The 18,702-nt window shown below is 35.3% G+C and overlaps 2 protein-coding genes and 6 non-coding genes across 10 annotated transcripts; 7 read left to right on the top strand and 1 right to left on the bottom strand.

Moving 5' to 3' along the window:
• The first annotated feature begins 349 nt into the window (after window positions 1-349).
• On the top strand, window positions 350-10,385 carry LOC111811259 (myosin-9). Of its 3 annotated transcripts, none has more exons than XM_023698023.1 (18): window positions 350-622; window positions 1,136-1,215; window positions 2,426-2,519; window positions 2,677-2,785; window positions 2,872-2,910; window positions 3,141-3,224; window positions 3,328-3,389; window positions 4,010-4,112; window positions 4,679-4,819; window positions 6,604-6,672; window positions 6,754-6,810; window positions 6,884-7,123; window positions 7,520-7,603; window positions 7,756-7,866; window positions 8,423-8,493; window positions 8,699-8,908; window positions 9,043-9,136; window positions 9,851-10,385. In XM_023698023.1, exons 2-18 carry the CDS (start codon window positions 1,155-1,157, stop codon window positions 10,157-10,159), a joined length of 1,938 nt encoding a protein of 645 aa, XP_023553791.1. In that variant the 5' UTR covers window positions 350-622; window positions 1,136-1,154; the 3' UTR covers window positions 10,160-10,385. The 3 variants fall into 3 exon arrangements, with proteins under 3 accessions (XP_023553791.1, XP_023553792.1, XP_023553793.1); XM_023698024.1 differs by having other exon boundaries at window positions 8,705-8,908; XM_023698025.1 differs by lacking the exons at window positions 350-622; window positions 1,136-1,215 and having other exon boundaries at window positions 2,488-2,519; window positions 2,682-2,785.
• An 868-nt stretch (window positions 10,386-11,253) lies between these two features.
• LOC111811309 (LIM domain-containing protein WLIM1-like) lies at window positions 11,254-14,354 on the bottom strand. Its single transcript, XM_023698089.1, has 6 exons — window positions 14,337-14,354; window positions 12,735-13,114; window positions 12,149-12,245; window positions 12,016-12,059; window positions 11,853-11,936; window positions 11,254-11,709 (listed from the first exon to the last, which is right to left on the bottom strand). The coding sequence occupies exons 2-6, from the start codon at window positions 12,870-12,872 to the stop codon at window positions 11,467-11,469; spliced, it is 606 nt and encodes a 201-aa protein (XP_023553857.1). The 5' UTR covers window positions 12,873-13,114; window positions 14,337-14,354; the 3' UTR covers window positions 11,254-11,466.
• TRNAP-AGG lies at window positions 13,461-13,532 on the top strand. Its single transcript has one exon. It is a non-coding gene; the product is annotated as a tRNA-Pro (tRNA).
• TRNAP-UGG lies at window positions 14,055-14,126 on the top strand. The gene has a single exon. It is a non-coding gene; the product is annotated as a tRNA-Pro (tRNA).
• Window positions 14,194-14,265, top strand: TRNAP-AGG. The gene has a single exon. It is a non-coding gene; the product is annotated as a tRNA-Pro (tRNA).
• Window positions 14,355-14,887: 533 nt separating the features above from the next.
• On the top strand, window positions 14,888-14,959 carry TRNAP-UGG. Its single transcript has one exon. It is a non-coding gene; the product is annotated as a tRNA-Pro (tRNA).
• Window positions 14,960-15,166: 207 nt separating this feature from the next.
• On the top strand, window positions 15,167-15,238 carry TRNAP-CGG. The gene has a single exon. It is a non-coding gene; the product is annotated as a tRNA-Pro (tRNA).
• A 1,226-nt stretch (window positions 15,239-16,464) lies between these two features.
• TRNAP-UGG lies at window positions 16,465-16,536 on the top strand. Its single transcript has one exon. It is a non-coding gene; the product is annotated as a tRNA-Pro (tRNA).
• Window positions 16,537-18,702: the final 2,166 nt, after the last annotated feature.

Genomic DNA, 18,702 nt, shown 5'->3' on the forward strand with positions numbered 1-18,702 from the left:
ATTGAACAATCAAGTTGATTCGTTCTGTTCATCCATTCGAAATTGGCTCCAAAAAAAACTTGATCAACCAAATTCAGTCGGTTTGAGTTATAAACTTATTTGGATTCAAATAAATGAAAATTTTATAGACAAAATTTAAAAATATATAATGAAATTGAGTGGAAAATTTTAATTAAATATTTAAAGATAAATAAATATATTATTTTTATTAAAAAATAAATTTACAATGGATTGATTATTTAATAAAAAAAATATTTAAATTGAAAAAGTTTATAATTAAAATAATTGAATTGAATCTAGAGATGTTGTTGTGAAGACGAACCAAATTATATAATGAATAGAGGCATTAGCCGTTCTTTTGCGGAGAGCAGAAGGGTGTCCTGTCAACAGCCGCGAGACAGAGGGGAAAGGGAGAGGAGGAGGAAGGGGTTCGATTACAAAACGGCTCTCTCTTTTTGTTTTCCATCTCTTTTACCCTTCTCCCCATTTTTCCTATTGCTTTTACTTCAAGATTGATAAGATTCTCCGTTTCCTTCATCATCTTCCTCTTCCTTCCCCACCCACTTCCGCTCTGCAGTCAAACAAACGCATCAATTCTCGTTTAATATGCTCTAGTAATCAGGTATGTGTGTATACTTCGATTGCATTTCGTTTAATAATCTGTAGTTATGCGAGCGATAAATCTCAGTTGGGTATGGTTGCGGCGGGTGTTTTTCTTAATTCTCGTTCTTTAATGGAAACTGTTCGGACTAATATTGGAGGATTTTGTGGTTATCTGTGCGGAATTGTTCGTTCTGTTGTGAATTTTGAAGTGATTTTATTAGGGTTCATTTGATTGACCCGTTATTCAGTGCGTACGCTTGCATTTGTGTGAATTTATGCAGTGGTGAAGGTCATATGTTCTTTTTGTTAGTTGTGGTTTAAGAAGAAAGGGGTTCATAGATTAGTTCATGGTGCGTAAAGATGAAATTAGAAACAGTGATGAAATGGTGGATGGAAAATAGAGGGGAGGACAATGAGTCATTATGTAGAAGGGTGGTGGTGGTGGTGGTGGGAGCTTTTAGATCTCTATTTTCCCTTTGGAGAGTATGGTTTTTAAAAATGTTGTTTGAATTGTAATTTACTTATCTTGCAGATTTATTATCACACTGAAAATGGATCAAGAGTTACCTGATAATGAAAATTTGCTCACTCGTATCCAATCGTTGGAACATGGTATGTCATCTCCCATTTATTGTACATGGTTTTTAAATGTTGGCAGTATCACTTTAGTATATTATTTTGAAAATCTCATGTACTTTCGCTTCTTAGTTGCATCCGAAGAAATAGTGCTGAGAAAAAGGGAAATGAAATAGAATTGAAGACTTCTTGAGTTCGTTTATTTTGAAAAGTTTGCTTGTATTTTCGTGTCTTTGTTGCACCCGAATAGATGGTACAAACGGAAACAAAATAGAATTATAGACTTCATTGAGTTAGTTTATTATGAAGGTCTCTTGTACTTCTGTATATTAGTTGTACCCGAAGAAATGGTGCTGGAGTAAATGGAAACTAATAGAATTATGCTAAAAGACTCCAGTCGGTCATTAAATATGAAAGATATGATAATGTCCAAGGAGAAGTATTGGAGTTAGCCACACTTCAAATCCCCTAGACCGCTCTTGTTTCTCTCTAATCAGACATTCCATATGATAGGAAAGAATAATTGCCTGCTTTGAAATCAACCTTCACTAAGAAGAAGAGGGAGATAAGTACTTCCTTTATCATAATCAGTAGCCTTCCCTATAGCTGAACTGACACTGAGATCTCTAGAAAATTTCTCTAGATTTTGTAGTAGAGGGATGTCTCCATAGGACAAAATCTTGGCCTTCCAACATCATGCATTGAACACACGACTTGTAGTCTAAAACCAAAGACGGGGAAATCTTTGCTGTTTAACTTTATTCCAAAGCAATCTCCCAAGAGAAGACTAATTTTCTTGGGGATCGCTAGACGACAAGGTGGGTTGATCAAACTGGTAAAAAAAAAAAAAAAAAACAGTCTACATGAGACTTTGAAGGTTCAAGAGTCCAAAACTCCTTAAGCTATCTTTTGTCATCAAAATTTGTCACCATGGTATATCGAAAGCAAAAGAAGAACGCAATGTTAGATGATCATTTTCTGCAACTCTGCATTTTCTTTATCTCGAGGAGAAGTATGGGTATATTGTAATTTCTTGTGCAACAAATCTTTATCATTATTCTTTGTTGGCACAAAATTTTTAGGCTCACATTTGACAAATTAGAGGCTTCTTCTACTTATTTGTATGGTTGGGTTCGTGTAGCCATCTAGTTTTTTTTTGGTGTTTGAGTTTGGGGTTTTCATATTTTTCTTTGCTGCATTTATTTAATGATGTAATCTTTTCAACGCTGATTTTTACATCCTGCAGAGCGTGATGAGTTAAGAAAAGATATCGAACAATTATGCATGCAGCAATCTGGACCTGGTTACCTTTCTGTGGCCACTCGAATGCACTTTCAGAGGTACCATAACTTTTCCCAATTCTTTTTCTGTTTTACCCCCACCCACTTTAAAAAGGAAGAGGTAGGCTTCCATGTGTTTAATGCAGACGAAGGTTGGCCTTGTATTTATTGAAATGGTTGAGTTAACATGATTATTAAACTTTTACGCCCCTATTAGGACAGCTGGGCTGGAACAGGAGATTGAGAACCTGAAAAAGAAGTTTGCTGCTTGTACCAGAGAGAATCACAATCTTCAAGAGGAACTCGCAGAAGCCTACAGAATAAAAGTATGATGGTTATTGGTTACTTTTTCATTTAAGTTTGGGACAAACCTCCTTTACAAGCTTATATTTCTCTTCAATGTCACCACCAGAGTCAGCTGGCAGATCTGCACAGTTCAGAGGTTGCAAAGGTATTTTTCTTGATTCCTGCGCTCGTCTACTTGTGTTTCTTTTCATAACTTGTTTCTATAAAGAATTGAAAATACCGACACCATAATTAATAAAGAATTTTACTAAAAGAGAGGAGGGAGGGCGGAAGAGGGTTTTTAGTAGTTAAAATTCACGTGTTAAGCTTTCTATTTCAATGGTACTTGCTTTATCCTCCATCTCAGTTGTAATTATAAATCTTCTTTATTTCCAGAATTTGGAATCAGAGAAACAGCTTAAGTTTTTCCAAGGTTGCGTTGCTACTGCTTTTGCTGAACGGGATCATTCCATTATGGAGGTCATGCAAGTCCTCATTATCTAAATTTTGAAGTTTCCTGGTTATAGTTTTCTTCTCTTTCTGATTTAAAATAATTTTGAAATTGCTTTATGATTGGTAACAGGCTGAGAATGCGAAGGAGAAAGAAGAGTCAATGTCGCAAAAGCTTAAAGAGGTCCAAAATAGGTACTACATATCTTTTCATCCGATGTTGGTTGCTGAAAAATCAAACTTGAAAAAAATCTACCCTGTCTTGAGTGATAACGAACCATATTAGATAGTTTTTTTTGTCAAAGGCTATCAAATTTACATTTAGAATCTCACCATTTTTAACCATGCTTGAAAGATGCTCGGAAGTTGAAACATAAAAAACAGCCCACTACTACAGACGATAAACCGTCACATGAACTTGGAGAACCATCCTAAACAGTGAGAGGGTTGAAGATCTAACAGTAGTTGGACAAATGTTTACTTTTTCTCATTTCACTTGATTTTTTATTATCCTATCATCTTCTCTTTGCAATGTATTTTCTATGTGCTTTGGCTGTACTGGTTGTGAAGCTATGTTATCCTAATTTTTTGTTCTTTTCTCTTTCTTTTTTCCTGGTTAGAATAGCTTTTAAACGTTATATATGGAGTTCTAAATGGTGGTGGGCAGCATAATGTCTATGAACTGGTGCTTTTTTAGTGTCCATATATTCTATTTGATTTTACGGGATTGCTACATATTGTTTTCCCACTTCCCTACCTCTTCTTTCTGTTCCTCCCCCACCCAAAATCATGAGTATCTTGTGTTGGTGATGCAGATTAGAAGAGTTGTCTTCTGATTGTCTTGATTTGAGGGAAAATAATGATACACTACGCATTAACCTAGCCAGGCAAGAAGAGTGGAATGAGGTTTCAAAACAGGTACCCACCCTTTCAAGTCCCTACCTTCCCATCCTTTCCCTGTTCTGATATTTTGAACATCTTGTTGGCATAAAAAAGTTAATGGCATCTGAGCAATTTTAATAGCCTAGTTAGATGGTTATCACTTCAGCTCTACGATGAACCAAAAGTGATCTTAAACCCGCCCATCTAAAACTGTAGTTAACTTCTAGATATCTTGCTGTATTATATATTTTTGTCCTGAGGGTTTCATATTGACGTATTCTTGCCAACCAACTTCGAGTAGGCTTTTGGTTGGGTCGATTCTAAAGCATCTAATGTATTTTTATTGTTTTATTGAAGAAAAGAGTATTTACTCCCGGGTATAAATCTTGGTACGTCTAAAGAAACAAATCTTTCCTGTCAAACTTCAATCTCCCCTTGCTAATTTTTAGGATTGTGGTATATCTACTATTATATATTTCTGGTTTGTTACTCTCTATTCTTCAATCTGGAGAATTTAATATTTTATTTATGGAGGTCATAGCATGAAGTTCTTCGTTTCTTCCATTTGCACATTTCTAACAGCTATTGTCTCAATTTATTAGGTAATCAATAAGTTTTACGAGATCAGACAGAATTCTCTTGAAGAATTTGTGGATACTAGCTGGGACGAAAAATGTCAGTGTCTTTTACACGATCCTCTAGAAATGTGGAGTTTCAACGATTCATCAACGTCTAGATATATAGTAAGTTTTCATCTAGCAATTGGATTGTTCCCAATTTATGATATTATTTATTCTTCACCTAGATTATTTGATGTGTTTTTTTTCTTTTCTGGGTGATTGATTTTCCGGTTACGGCAATTATTCAGGCAAAGAAATAAATTTTCACCCTAAACTTGGCAAGGTGTGTCAATTAGTGTCACAATTTCTAGCTTCTGTTCAATTTCTGCTAATTCACATACTAACTTAAACAAAAGAAATTTAAAAATCTCCAACTCACTAATTCAATAAATATCAAGCTTCACACCAAACTAAACTTGATCATGGAAAAATGTTGCTTAAACTTGAGTTAAGGCAAAAATTGCCACACTTACCCAAGTTTGATAATTTCTATAATATCTAATTGGAACAGGATGCTTGATTGATCAAGTGAAATGACTTAATTATGCCTAATTTTTAATTGGAATATGAATAAAAATCTTGTCCAAGCAAGAAGCAGAGTTTTCCCTCTCCTCATCTTGGTGCTTCCTTTGTCAGAAAGATAATAAATCACAGGATCACATCTTTCATTCATTGGTACTTCGCTGTTGACATTTGGGTTGAGCTATTTAGTGCTTTCGGGTGGTACAAGGCCCCCCTTCATACAATTGGTTGGCTTCAGATGCTTTTAACAGACTGCCCCTTTAAATTGGACCAAGAAATTCTATGATCAAATATTGTTAGAGATGTTTTTTGGATGATTTGGCAAGAAAGGATTCAAGAATCCACCTAGGCGAAATTAGATCTTCGAGTGAAGTCTTAAAGTTGTCTATTTTCAATGCTTTTTATTGGTGAAGTCATTACCATCTTTTGTATTTCTTTGTTTCATTTCATTCATTCAATGAAATTGTTTCATATAAAAAAAAATAAGCAGGCATACCTGAGAAATTCAGCATACATCAGTTGTCCTTTTGCATCCCTTGCAAGTGCAATAGTTCTCTTTTAGATGTAACTTTAGGTTTGAGGTGCTGATGCAAAATACTTCCGAAACATTGTGATTCGTGGTTGGCCTGGCAAATCAAAAAATGCAGGGACTTGGCCAAATGTCAATACAAACAGCTTTCTGTTTTCACCATGGTCGTGTATAGTCAGAAAGAAATTGGAGAATTTTGAGAATATTAGGGACTCATCATTCTTTGGGACTATATTGTCTTTGATGCTTGTGCAGCTTTTGTTCAAAGATGTTGGTAATTACTCTCTGAGATGGGGAAAAGGAAGGGTACAGTATATTTGATTGTCTTCACCTATCAGAGTTCAATCAGGAGCGACAACTAAATTACAAGGGTCAAGGAAATGTCCAAGAAATATTTACAATGGTTCAAAACTGACAAGAGAAATATACAAGATATTTACTATGGTTCAAAAATTGAGAAGGAAAATAAAACAAGAAGTAACCATAGAAAAAGGGAGGAGATACAACGAGAAATTGGTGAACTGGAAGAAGTAAAAAAGGAAAGAGCTATCTTACAAGTAGGTTCTACTCGACAACACTCCCTCTCAAATTGATTGGTATATATTGATTAAGCAAAATTTAGACAAATTTTCAACTTTTGCCAAATAAAGCTTTAGGAATTATATATTCAGTTTGGAATCTTGCAGCAAACCCGATGGAGTAATTTGTTCATATTATTGGAATCTTTTTTATTAAAAATATATGATCTTTGTGACTAGCAAATCAAGTTATCCTTGTTGCACGTAATGTTATGTATTCCAACATTTTGGTTAAATATGGTCTGTGTGTGCAAATGGATTAACTTCTCTTCAGACAGAATTCTTTGGAAGGAGGACTGGAGACAATGAAGAAAACAGTGGATGATCTTCAAAATAAGCTACGGATGGTATGATTGTTTTCTCCAATATTTCAACTTTGCATTTAACTTCATCATGGGTTTAACTGGTAATCAATATATGGGATGTAGGGTGTGGAAATTGAAAAGCATTTAAAGTTGAAGGTGAAAGATTTGGAGATGAAGCTGGTCAGTTCTTCCACCTTTGGAATAGCTATAACCTAATTTATACCTTAAATCATCTTGTTTACCTCTGATGCAGATTCGCATGGCTGATACGGTCAAGAGCAAGATATCAGGGTTTCATCAATACTATTCTCACCACCGAGATCATATATTGAATTTATTGGACAATGAGAAATCTAGTATGAATTCAACAATAGGAGAGATTGAAGAAAAGATCATGCAATATAGCTGGGCAGTTCAGAATTTGAAAGATTCTGAGAAAGAGCTGAAAACTGAAAATGATTCCGAGGATGGCCATGTGATTACCAATGCCAAGGTGGGTATAGTGGATGCAGAAATGGACTTCCCTCAACTTTGAATAAATGATAATGGAGAATCGATGCAGTTTCTGTGCTACGGTCCTTGTTATGTTAACAGTATTATAGGCTTATGGTTTTACATTTGTGGTTGCTCATGAAGTATTCCATTTGTCTATTGATAGTTTATATATATTGTCGTTCAATGAAAATAGTATCATGAATATCTGAGTGAACTTATTTACTGTGCCCGATTTCTGTGTGGTCTTCCAATGGTATTTTGGTTTTCAAGTGGAATGCGATGTCAAGGCCAGAATTTTCATCTAACCATTCTTCAGTGAAAAGTTTTATGAGCATGTGTAGGGTTTGTCATGAAAATGGGGGTAAATTTCTTACGACGTTCAAACACATTGCAGATGAAAACTCCTGAGTTACCAGATCCCATTGCTGATGAAAATGTTGAGGCCTCTGAAGCTCTCGCTTTGGCACTTCAAGAAAAGGTACTACTTTATTATTCCTATAGTATTTTTCCGTTCCTCTGTTGTGTTAACTTATCTTGCATGATTCAGCAATAACCACTCCTATATTATCTTAGGGTGTGTTTTTCCTATTTTTCTTCTGATTGTTCTCTTAACTATTGATCTTTTGTTAGGTTTCAGCTCTGTTACTTCTTTCACAACAGGAAGAGAGGCATCTGCTGGAGAGAAATGTCAATGCAGCTCTTCAAAGAAAAACAGAGGAGCTTCAGAGAAACTTACTACAGGTTTTATACCCTTCACTGTGGCTTCAAGATTTCAAGAATATCGTTTTAAAATGTCTAAAAGACAATGTGCCTCTCAAATTTATTTGATTCAATGGTTCCAATTTTATTAAAACAATTTCTATTCAAATACCATAATTCAATACATTCACATGCTTTTAACGAATCTTAATCGAACCCATATTTGCTCAATGGATTCAATCTGCTCATGGTAAAACTTCATATGGGTTCGATATACTTTTATCTTCAACCAGCAGCCTGTCAATGTGGGTTGAAGCATATGGTTGTCAGGTTGGTTAAATGCTGTTAATGAAAATAGTAATTCACTATTCTTAACAATAGGGCCCAGAATCTTCTTGGTTCATCATGCTATTGCTTTAAGTTGACGTACAACTACATTGATCTTAGTAAGAGGTGCTTTAGATGCACGTGGTTCCAAATTAATGCCGGATAAAAAGGATTTTTGTTATAGTTTTCCTTGCAACCGTCCACTATTACTTGGAATGAGAGTGAATCTTGGTTGATCCGATTCTGAAATGATAATGACATTTGATTTCAGGTTACCCATGAAAAAGTTAAAGCACTAATGGAGCTGGCCCAAGTAAAGGAAGAACTTCAACTACTTAAAGAGTATGTTTATATCTGCTTATCAACTTGAGACTGATTGTTGTCTTGTGTTTGATTCTCATGACAATATACCAATGTGGATGGCTCTACGACAGTTTTTTGTATTTTTCCCTCAAAATGATTTCACCATCTTTTAACTAGAGTTAGTAATCTTATGGATATGGATAGTAGTAGTACAATTGACTCGCATGATATGTGTGTGTGCAAGGAAAAGTGTTGATGATTTGAAACGAGGAGCCGGGACTGTGGAAAGGAAACTTGTTAGTCACGAGAGAGAGGGGAAACTAAAAGGCTTGCTGAAGGCTTCATATCTGAGACGTTGGGTCGGTATGCCAGAAATCAGTGGGAGTGAAGCTGCAGTTTACGTGGATAATGAAGAAAATTACTCATCGCGAAAGTCTGCTGTGGATTTTGCCAGGTTAGTTAACATTTATGGTGTTCTTGGATTGTGACTCTTGTATGTTTTGGTATTGCATGTGATATCAATTGGCATCGTTAACTTTATTGCAGTTGTATATGTGAAAGGCTCGTCTATTTTGATTTTGTTTTCAGAATGAAAATTGAAAATGCTACTCTTAGAGAAAGTATTGAAAGCATGGAGCAACTGACCACTTCAATTCACAGGCTTCGTCTCTCTCTTCTGAAGGTTACCTTCATAACTCCTCTTATATAGTTCAAGAACGTTAACCAAGTCTTTTAATAGTTTAATTCTATATAACTGTACTTATATGTCCCCTTTAAGTATTTGATTTGACTCCATATCTAACCTCTCTCCCCCTTCCCTCCCTACCCGCCCCTCCACCTCATCGGAAACTGCAACCATGGCTCCACCCTGTAGTCTATCCTCCCTTCTCCACAACAGATTAGATCAATCTCGATAGAAAGGAAAGCATTTTTTTATTGAAGTAGACCAAACCTCTCGAGGCTCCCATGTTTGTATCTTCGAGTCTTCCAAAGACGAGGCTTTCTCCTTATCGATTCATTGGAGTACTCTGCAATGGATCAATGATACTCTTTGATGATCAAATAGTTTGGATTGAGAAAATTTCCAATTAGAAAGGATATTGTGTGGAGTTGGTGACGCTGCCGACCTATTTGATAATTTTTTAAATCCACGAATTTACTAGGCACAAAGTTGAAATTTTAGGGTCTTAGATATAAAACTCAATTTAGATTCGTCAATTTTTTAAAATTCTGAATATATCATGAACGTATGAGACATAAAATTAAAGTTTAGGGATCTAATGAGATTTTTAAAGTTGCGCTAATAATATTTGCATCATTTGATTCACAAAAAGGACATCAAATCACTTGTTATGGGGCTCAAGTTGCCACACTTAAAGCTTCTGTTAATTTGCAGGCCAAAGAGTCTGGTACTTCTGAAGGTCCAACTTCAAGCGTTTTGGAAGCTCTAAAGGGTATAATCAATGAGGCAAAACTCATAAAGACTGCACTTAGCAGCTCTTTACCCATCAGTTGGTCAGCTGAGGTAAATATTGAGTCCAGTGGGGAAACTTTACATGATTCTTCAAATAATGTTTTAGGAGGAGAGTCTAGACCTGGAAAGATAGATTTCGTTTCTGCTGCTGGTTTTGAGATGGTTGAGCTCCTTGTTTCTGTGGCTGAGTTGTTATTAAAGGATTACAACATGGCTGAAAGTGGTTCTTGAATATGATGATGGCTGGATCATTTGATGATGAAGCAAAGTGGTGTGTGCATTACTGTGTAGGTGTTTCTTTAGAATATATATACAAACTGTAAATGCTGAATGTATCCTTTAGTCTATTGGCTCTGATGGAATTGTGTTCTTCCTGATCATTTGTACATTTTTTTTGTTATGTATTGATAATTTGATTAGTTAAACGAAGAAAAGGAGGAAATGATGATTTATCTAATTATTGCATATCATTTTTGTTAGTTCTAACTTGTGAGGGAGCCAATTATTCATCTTTGGGCTGTTAATTAATGTTTATATTAAGGTTGTTAGAATTGACACATGATTTAGTTTAGTTCAAAATATTTCTCTCTACGTTGATATTGTATTGTTTACAAAGTTTGAATTTCACGTGGCTAATTTGTTTGCTAGGTTCTAAGCTAGGTTATAACAAATGTCGCACAATCACTATCAAAAGTGTGATTGTTACAAGTAGAGTAAGAGGATCTAAACCTCTGACCTCTAGAGATTATCGTTGAGCCATATTCACTTAAATAATGTTTTCTTAATATAATCTTCGATCCCTAATCAAATTAGAAGTTAACAAGGAACCATATATAGCATTTAAGTTTGCCAATCAAACTAGCTAGAAGTTACCAAATATGTTGTGCTTAGTCCGGAATACAATCATGAAAACACCAATTAGGTAGATCAAGAAAACATCAGTAGCATAAGGACAATTAACTCATAAGGACCACCATTAACACCAATTAGCTCACAAGACAAGTTATTTGTCAACCGAAGTAGAAAACAAGTTATTCAGCTTCCCAAATTGGATAACTAGACTTTGATACTTGAATAGCATGGGAAGAATTGACAACTATCTTAGAACTAACGAATAACTTGTTTGATTACACAAATGTCTTAGAATTGATGATACTCAACTAACACACAAATCTTCGGATAGACCTTTCATACTACAATCTCAAGTGTCGAAGAGCCGACATGAGGTGCCAAACCGTCCTAGAACCTATTAGATACTATTTATATTAAGATATAAACACGAGATTAACGATTACGATCATAAAAATGGATTCAAATGGACACACTTCAAGAATTATCTCTTCAAATGATATTGAATAATATAAACAATCTGTTGAAATGTTGAAGAAAACATCAACAAACTGCCTTTCTCAAGAGAATACAGAAGAATCCAGTTTACAGAGAAATGGAAAAGCAAAAAAACAAGCAACAAAATTGAAGAGTTAACATTTTTTTGTTTGTTTTTTGTTTGAAGGAAACAATGAAGACTGTGTTGGAGACTAAGATTCAGCTGCAATCTCCATCGGATTATTAGCATTTAGAGTATCGATTGGCACTGAATTCTCCTTTTGGCGCTCAGTTTCAAGCTGGCTGTAGTTTCCCTTCTCCTTGAACAGTTGAATGTGATGATGCTTGCAGTACAGCTTCCCCTCATGTGCTATGTAGTTTGATGGGCTTATTGTGCACCCTCCATGGCTACATTTGAAGCAGCTCTTGTGGTACGCCGTCCCGTTCACCGTTACCTATCCAACAACGAGATGATCAATTTAGTTTTTTCTGACCCTTTCGGGTCGTGACCCGACTAGGCACTTCGCACCCTTTGGTCGACACGATTGCAAATCGAACAAGTCTAAAACTGACATGATTAGTTGGGGTGTCGTAGTACCTTTTCAATGGGATAAACAGTCTTGATGCAGCCTGCACATTTATCTCTAGTGCCACCAAACATGGAGGAGACTGACTTTGCATTCTGTCGATTGCAATTCATCAGTTAAGTGTTCGGTCTCGTTTGATAATAATTTTGTAAATGGGTACAAACAAAATATTACCTCGTTTTCAGTGGGCTTTTCGGGTTTCGTGATTTTTGGAGTTCCTGATAAGAAACATCGATCGAAGCATTTTAACGAACAATTGAAAATACGAAAAGTAGTGATTAGCAAATAATAAGGTTTAGAAAATTGCCTTCAAAGCTCTTGTCAAGGCTGCCAGTTCTCTTGAAGAGTTGATCATAGTGAGGCCTGCAATACAGCACTCCCTCAAAGGAACAATAGTTGCTTAGCTGCAAATCCAATATTTAACACGGTATTAGAATACCCGATCATTAAATGCAAGAACATTTTTCTCGAGATTCTCGAAATGAGGCGTATATCTCAACTCCACTCAACCCGAAGCCAAAATCAAAGCCAATTTTTAAGAACTAAAAAAGAGTTTCCAAAAACACGTTATTGCTTAGAAATTTAGCTGAAACCTGAAAACCATTCTCGAGAACGAAAAACTAAAAATCAAACGAAAAATCAAACGGGTTTATTCAAAAACTCGTTTTCAACCCCACTCAACCGATAGTCATCAAAATCGAAGCCAAATTTTGAAAACTAACACGTTTTTAACATAGTATTAAAATAACTGATCGTTAAAAGCAAGAACTTTTATCTCGAGATTCTCGAGAAGAGACAATACATCTCAACCCGTAATCATTTTAAAACCAAATTTCGAGAACAGAAAGCTAAAAACTCAAACGGGTTTCGAACAATTTTCGAAAAGAATTGACCTTGAGGGTGCCTTTACAATGGTAGCATCTGAAGCAAGGCTTATGGAAGATCCTATTATCAGCAGTAAGCTTATCAACAAGATAAACAGTCTTGTCACAGGCCATGCACTTCTGTGTGGTTCCTGCAAAGCTGGCCATCCCTACCTGCTTCCTCTGTATAATAAGCCTCACCGGTTCGCCGCCGCACGTACCGCCCCTTCAAAAATGAACAATCCACCGACCGACCGAACCAAACCGAACCGAATCAAAGACGACGGGGACGGGGCCGGGGAGAGTGGCTTATTGCACGTTATTTGGTTGGTTGGTTGCTGTTGTGGGCAATGCAGGTCCCTTATTGTGTTGCTTGTGCTGTGTCTCAATTGCATGCCTCTCAATAAATACTGAGATTACAACCAAAATCAAGTGGTTCAGATTATTTCAATGCTCATTTAACGATAAACCAATGGATTCAATTACCAAAATTAGCAACTAATTAAATCATAATCTCAACTTAAATTTCATTTTAATCTTAATCTGTTTCAACAATTCTTGGGCCAATTTTAGCTTTTTTTTTTTTTCTTTTTTTTTTTTGTATACAGAAGAAAAATTAATTATTGGATTAATTTAATTATTAGGATCTCAAATATTTTTATTAATCAATTTTCGATAATAACAAACAATTTCAAATTATTACATGAAGAAAAGATATTAGATATTAATTACATGTGTTGTGAACAGTGCACAAATGGGCATTTGGTCTAGTGGTATGATTCTCGCTTAGGGTGCGAGAGGTCCCGAGTTCAATTCTTGGAATGCCCCAAATTTTTTTATTACATCTACTACCAAAAAGTTTGTACACCTTATAAAAATCATATTTCAAAACGGGCATTTGGTCTAGTGGTATGATTCTCGGAATGCCTATACCACCCAACCACCCATCTTTTGTTGATAAGATTAGTGCAAGCATGATCGTTTTTTACGGCGGTACGCGTAAGAGATTTGATAAATTTAGTAATAGATCTGTCTTATTTCTTATTCTTATTATAAGTAATAGTAAAAAATTCGAATTCAAATATATGAAATGGCAACAGGTGCAACCAACAATTATAGTAAAAATTTCAATTTGAGATTGTAGCGGGTAAAAACTGTTTAACAAGGAGTAAAGAATCGTGCGAGGAACTTGAATACTAAAAAATATACTTGCGAGTAAAATTTTCGAACTTTGNACTTTTTTTTTTTTTTTTAGACTGCATAAACAAGTTGAGAATGATCTCATTTTGCGTTTAAAAGTTTAGTCTAATAAGTCTCAAGTAAATTAAAAAAAAGTGGAATTAACAAGCCGGGCATTTGGTCTAGTGGTATGATTCTCGCTTTGGGTGCGAGAGGTCCCGAGTTCGATTCTCGGAATGCCCCGAAATTTTTAAGTCTGGAATTTAAAAATATGTTTTTATTTAATTTGTACAAAGCAATTTGCAAAATTGGGCATTTGGTCTAGTGGTATGATTCTCGCTTAGGGTGCGAGAGGTCCCGAGTTCAATTCTCGGAATGCCCCATTTTGTTGAATCTTTTTATTCCCTTTTTTCCACATCTTATTAGTATTAGAAGAGAGATAAAAAATCAGACCTTTTGATATTAGCGTTACTCCAAGGTAGAAGCAACTGTTTCNAAAGTGACACTGGTAAATTTACTCTATAATCTAATAATCCAATTTTCATAGAATAGAAGCAAAAAAGGTCCTAATGGAATTGATTCGGTTTTAGGCAATAGAAATCGTTACTCGATCTTGAACGTTAATCCCTTTTTACCATATTTTTCTACCCAATTCAACATAATTCAAGTTATGGAACTAGAAAATCTAGAAGTATTAAATCACACAATCACACACCTTTTGTGCGTCGAAGAAACAATAGATTTTAATCAATCAAGATATATATGCTTAGAAACTAAAATTCATAGATAATAGATTCAAATACTTAGTATAAATAATTTGAGAATAGGTGTCTAGATCTAAAGTATATATAATAGTAATACATGCACATGGCTTCACAAAATACAAATGTTTAAATAATGAATTAACTAATAATAACGATCCTAAGGATTCCCAATTTTGAAGTAAAAAATAGAAAATAAAAAATAAGTAGTAATATAATTAATGTTGCAAAGGGTATCAACAAGGGCATTTGGTCTAGTGGTATGATTCTCGCTTTGGGTGCGAGAGGTCCCGAGTTCGATTCTCGGAATGCCCCAATACTTTTTATTATTTTCCTTCTTAATGATTCAAATAGAGAAAGCCCTTCCAGGTACTTTCCTTCTTTCATAATTCTTTTTATATCATAAGAAAACAAAATATTATATAATTAGGTAAGAGACCTCCACATCAGCTATATTTTGTCTAATTATATACAAATAAAAAAACTCATTAAACATAATCGATAAAGATCAGATAACGTCTAGGGCATTTGGTCTAGTGGTATGATTCTCGCTTCGGGTGCGAGAGGTCCCGAGTTCGATTCTCGGAATGCCCCATGTTTTTATTTTTTTCAATATTTCCATTTCTATGCTAACAACAGCAGAACCCTCTCGCTATTACAATACCTATAATAAAACCAGAATTCATGCTCCAGGCACAAAGAGGCCCCATGTGATACCCAAAAAATGAAAATGGGCAAGATATTAATTATAGTCATTAACGTCTATATCATACAAATCAGCCTTGTCAAGATTAATAATAATAACATTCAATCATGTATGATCTTGAGCTACAAAAGTATATATATATATATATATATATATATATAGACTTCGACCTAGTTAGGGATGAGATCACTTCTAAACCATGTTAATACTAAAAACTTGAAAGAGCATTCTACAATCCACTAAGATTCAAAAAGTTTTAAATGAATTCTGTTGTAACAGTCCAAGTCCAGACTTCGATTTTCTTTCCTGGTTTAAAACGCGTTTACAAGGGAGAGGTTTCTACACTCTTATAATGAATGTTTCGTTCCCCTCTCCAATCAACGTAAGATCTCACAATCCACCCCCCTTGGAGGCCTAGCGTCCTTGCTGGCACGCCTGAAGACTGACTCTAATACCATTTGTAACAGTCCAAGTCCACCGCTAATAGATATTATCCTCTTTGGACTTTGCCTTCCGGACTTCTCCTCAAGGTTTAAAACGCAGCTATTAGGGAGAGATTTCCACAACCTTATATAAGGAATGTCTTGTTCTCTTCTCCCTTTCAAGTTCTCTTTCAAGATCATCTCAAGTTCTCTATATGCAAACACAGTTTTAGCAGATATGACATTGATATTTCTAATATCCATTTTCATCAGAATATATGAAATTTCCTCTCCTATCATAACATAATTCCCAAGAAAGCAGCAAGTGAATATGAAGTATGGGACTATGTGTAGTAAAACCAAGAAAGGGAGAAAGAGGTAAGCAGAAAACCATTCTTTTTCTTAACTACTAATATATCTATACATTAAGGAACTTGATCTACTACAACTAATTATAGTCCAATTACACCTTGAGTTAGTTCAAGATCTAAAATGAATAAAATTTCCATATATGCATATGGATATCATCTATGTCAACAAACATACAAGAGGTTGTTCTGAATAACAAGTTCCAGAATGTCAGACGGAGATATAAAAGGAATATAAATAATGGGCTTCTTAGAAAACTGGAAAATAATAATAAGGCGTCTAGGATTATACTAATAAATGGCTGACAAGGAAAGCATCAAAAAGGGCATTTGGTCTAGTGGTATGATTCTCGCTTTGGGTGCGAGAGGTCCCGAGTTCGATTCTCGGAATGCCCCCAAACTAGTTTTTTGGAACTTGAAAAAATAATTTTTATCACTTATCTTTGACTCTATGGCAAATGGGTTTGGTAAAAGTCAACCTAAATGCCTGCACATGTCAAAATGAATCTCTTTTCAGGTCAAAGAAATTAGATCCCCCCCACCCACCCCCATCTGCTTCGTACAACTTCCTAATATATCTTGCTTCATACAACAAAATGTTGCAAAGAATCACAACGGATCAGTTCATGATCTAAAATGAATAAAAATCATCCATTGCACATGGGTATCAATCTGAATAACCATTTCCAACGTGCGTAAGCTGGCAGAATATATGCAATTGAAGTACTAACAATAATGTATTCAAATGATGAAATAAAACATACGCAAAATGTTAAATTATTGCCCTACGGCTTGATTGAAAATTGAAAACACAAATACTTAAGAAAGAAACACTATTAGATGTAATCCATCTGCAATCAATCTTTATTTTCTTGAGACAACAAGATGTATGTGTGCTCCCGCATGTGTAATGATAGAGAGAGGGAGAGAGAACTGCTCATACAAATACAGAAGGAAATTTATAGCAGAAAAATCCATTATTATAGTTCTCTTCTCCCTCTACATCATCATTGGGCATTTGTTTGAATGATTCTCGCTTGTTCCAGAGGTCCCAAAATCAATTCTCGGAATGCCCCACTTCAACTAGTTATTTTGTCAATCTTTCTACTTAATGCAATCGACTTATTACCATTATTGTTGGTCATAGTAGTTTTAGAATTATGAAATATGAAAAATTAGATTTGAAGATTCTGACCTAAAACGAACCTACTCCCAAGATTCCTCATAAAATAAAGGGTAAGCAAACAAACATTTGAATTTACATTAGATAGAGGAAAAATAGTTCAAACCTATAATAACCTCAGTCCAACTCCTGCTTACCAGGAAGAAGCAATTTTCTTGTTCAAAGAGGCCTAAAGGCAGTGGATCTAGTCTTCTGATATTACTTTGCATGCAAAAGGGCCAGTGTACAGGTTCTGAAAGCTACAGTTCGAATGCCATTGTGATAGTTTTGAGCACCCTCCCATTGCTCTAAATTACACTAGGAAGAGGGTGAGGGAGATGGGTCGAGGTAGTTACAGAGAGTAGGGAGTAACTGTGTAGCTAGGGTCCTTTACTATTAATCTTCTGATAACTAATTCCATGGGGGTAGTACGCTCAGTACATGAGAGAGTTAAGTAGCTACGATGTAAGTCGGTAAAGGCACTTCAGGAGTTTGCTGAGTTAGGTGAAATGAGATCTCTCTATTCATCAACCACTACTCCCACTGATAGTTTTAGTGGGAAGATGATTCTATGTCTATATACATAGAGGCTTTACAGATTTTATTCTGTGGTAAGAATTCAAGAATTGGCAAGAGCCTTTTGTTAGAAGTTTAGGACTTGTCTGTTACAAGACAATCTAGAGGAAAAAAATCCCTTGATTGTGTATAGTTTTCTCCTTCATCCTCTAGTACTTTCAACTTTGCAATGAAACTTGCAGAGTAAAAAAAAAAAAAAAACCTCAAAAGGGTGAATAATTATTGCAGAACCACAATTTGAGTCAACTTAAGGTTTAAACTGCTGAAATAGTCGATATTACCGCACGTGTCATTTCTGATAACATTCCTTATAAGCAATCCAGTGAGTTATTCAAATACTAGTGCACAGTGCAAGATAGATTGCATAGAGAACTGACAATAAGGTAATTTTATATAAGGATAAGGTTAAATTAAGTTTACAGAATATGTTCCATCACTATCAAACACTAGCCAAGCAAACAATAACTTGTTTTGTTACTGAAACGTATGCTAATACAAGATCGATGACTACTCAATAACTTTTTACACGTCAATGCATAGAGTTGTTAACCCAAAATATCATCTAAATAAAGACATTGCAGGTGGAAAACCGATCATTAAATTTGAACATACAGCATCTACTGCCGGAGGCTAAATCGCAACCATGGCAGGAACAGCAATCCAAGAATTGAAGAGAAACAACAACGCTCACCTAGGAGAATGTTCTAAATCTCCCTACAAGTTATCAAATAAACTGCACAATTTTTAAATCGTGCAGTTTTTGAATGTTCTAAATCGCAACCATGGCAGGAAAAGCAATCCAAGAATTGAAGAGAAACAACAAC

The sequence above is a fragment of the Cucurbita pepo genome, chromosome LG15, assembly GCF_002806865.2.
Source record: "Cucurbita pepo subsp. pepo cultivar mu-cu-16 chromosome LG15, ASM280686v2, whole genome shotgun sequence".
Classification (NCBI taxonomy): domain Eukaryota; kingdom Viridiplantae; phylum Streptophyta; class Magnoliopsida; order Cucurbitales; family Cucurbitaceae; genus Cucurbita; species Cucurbita pepo.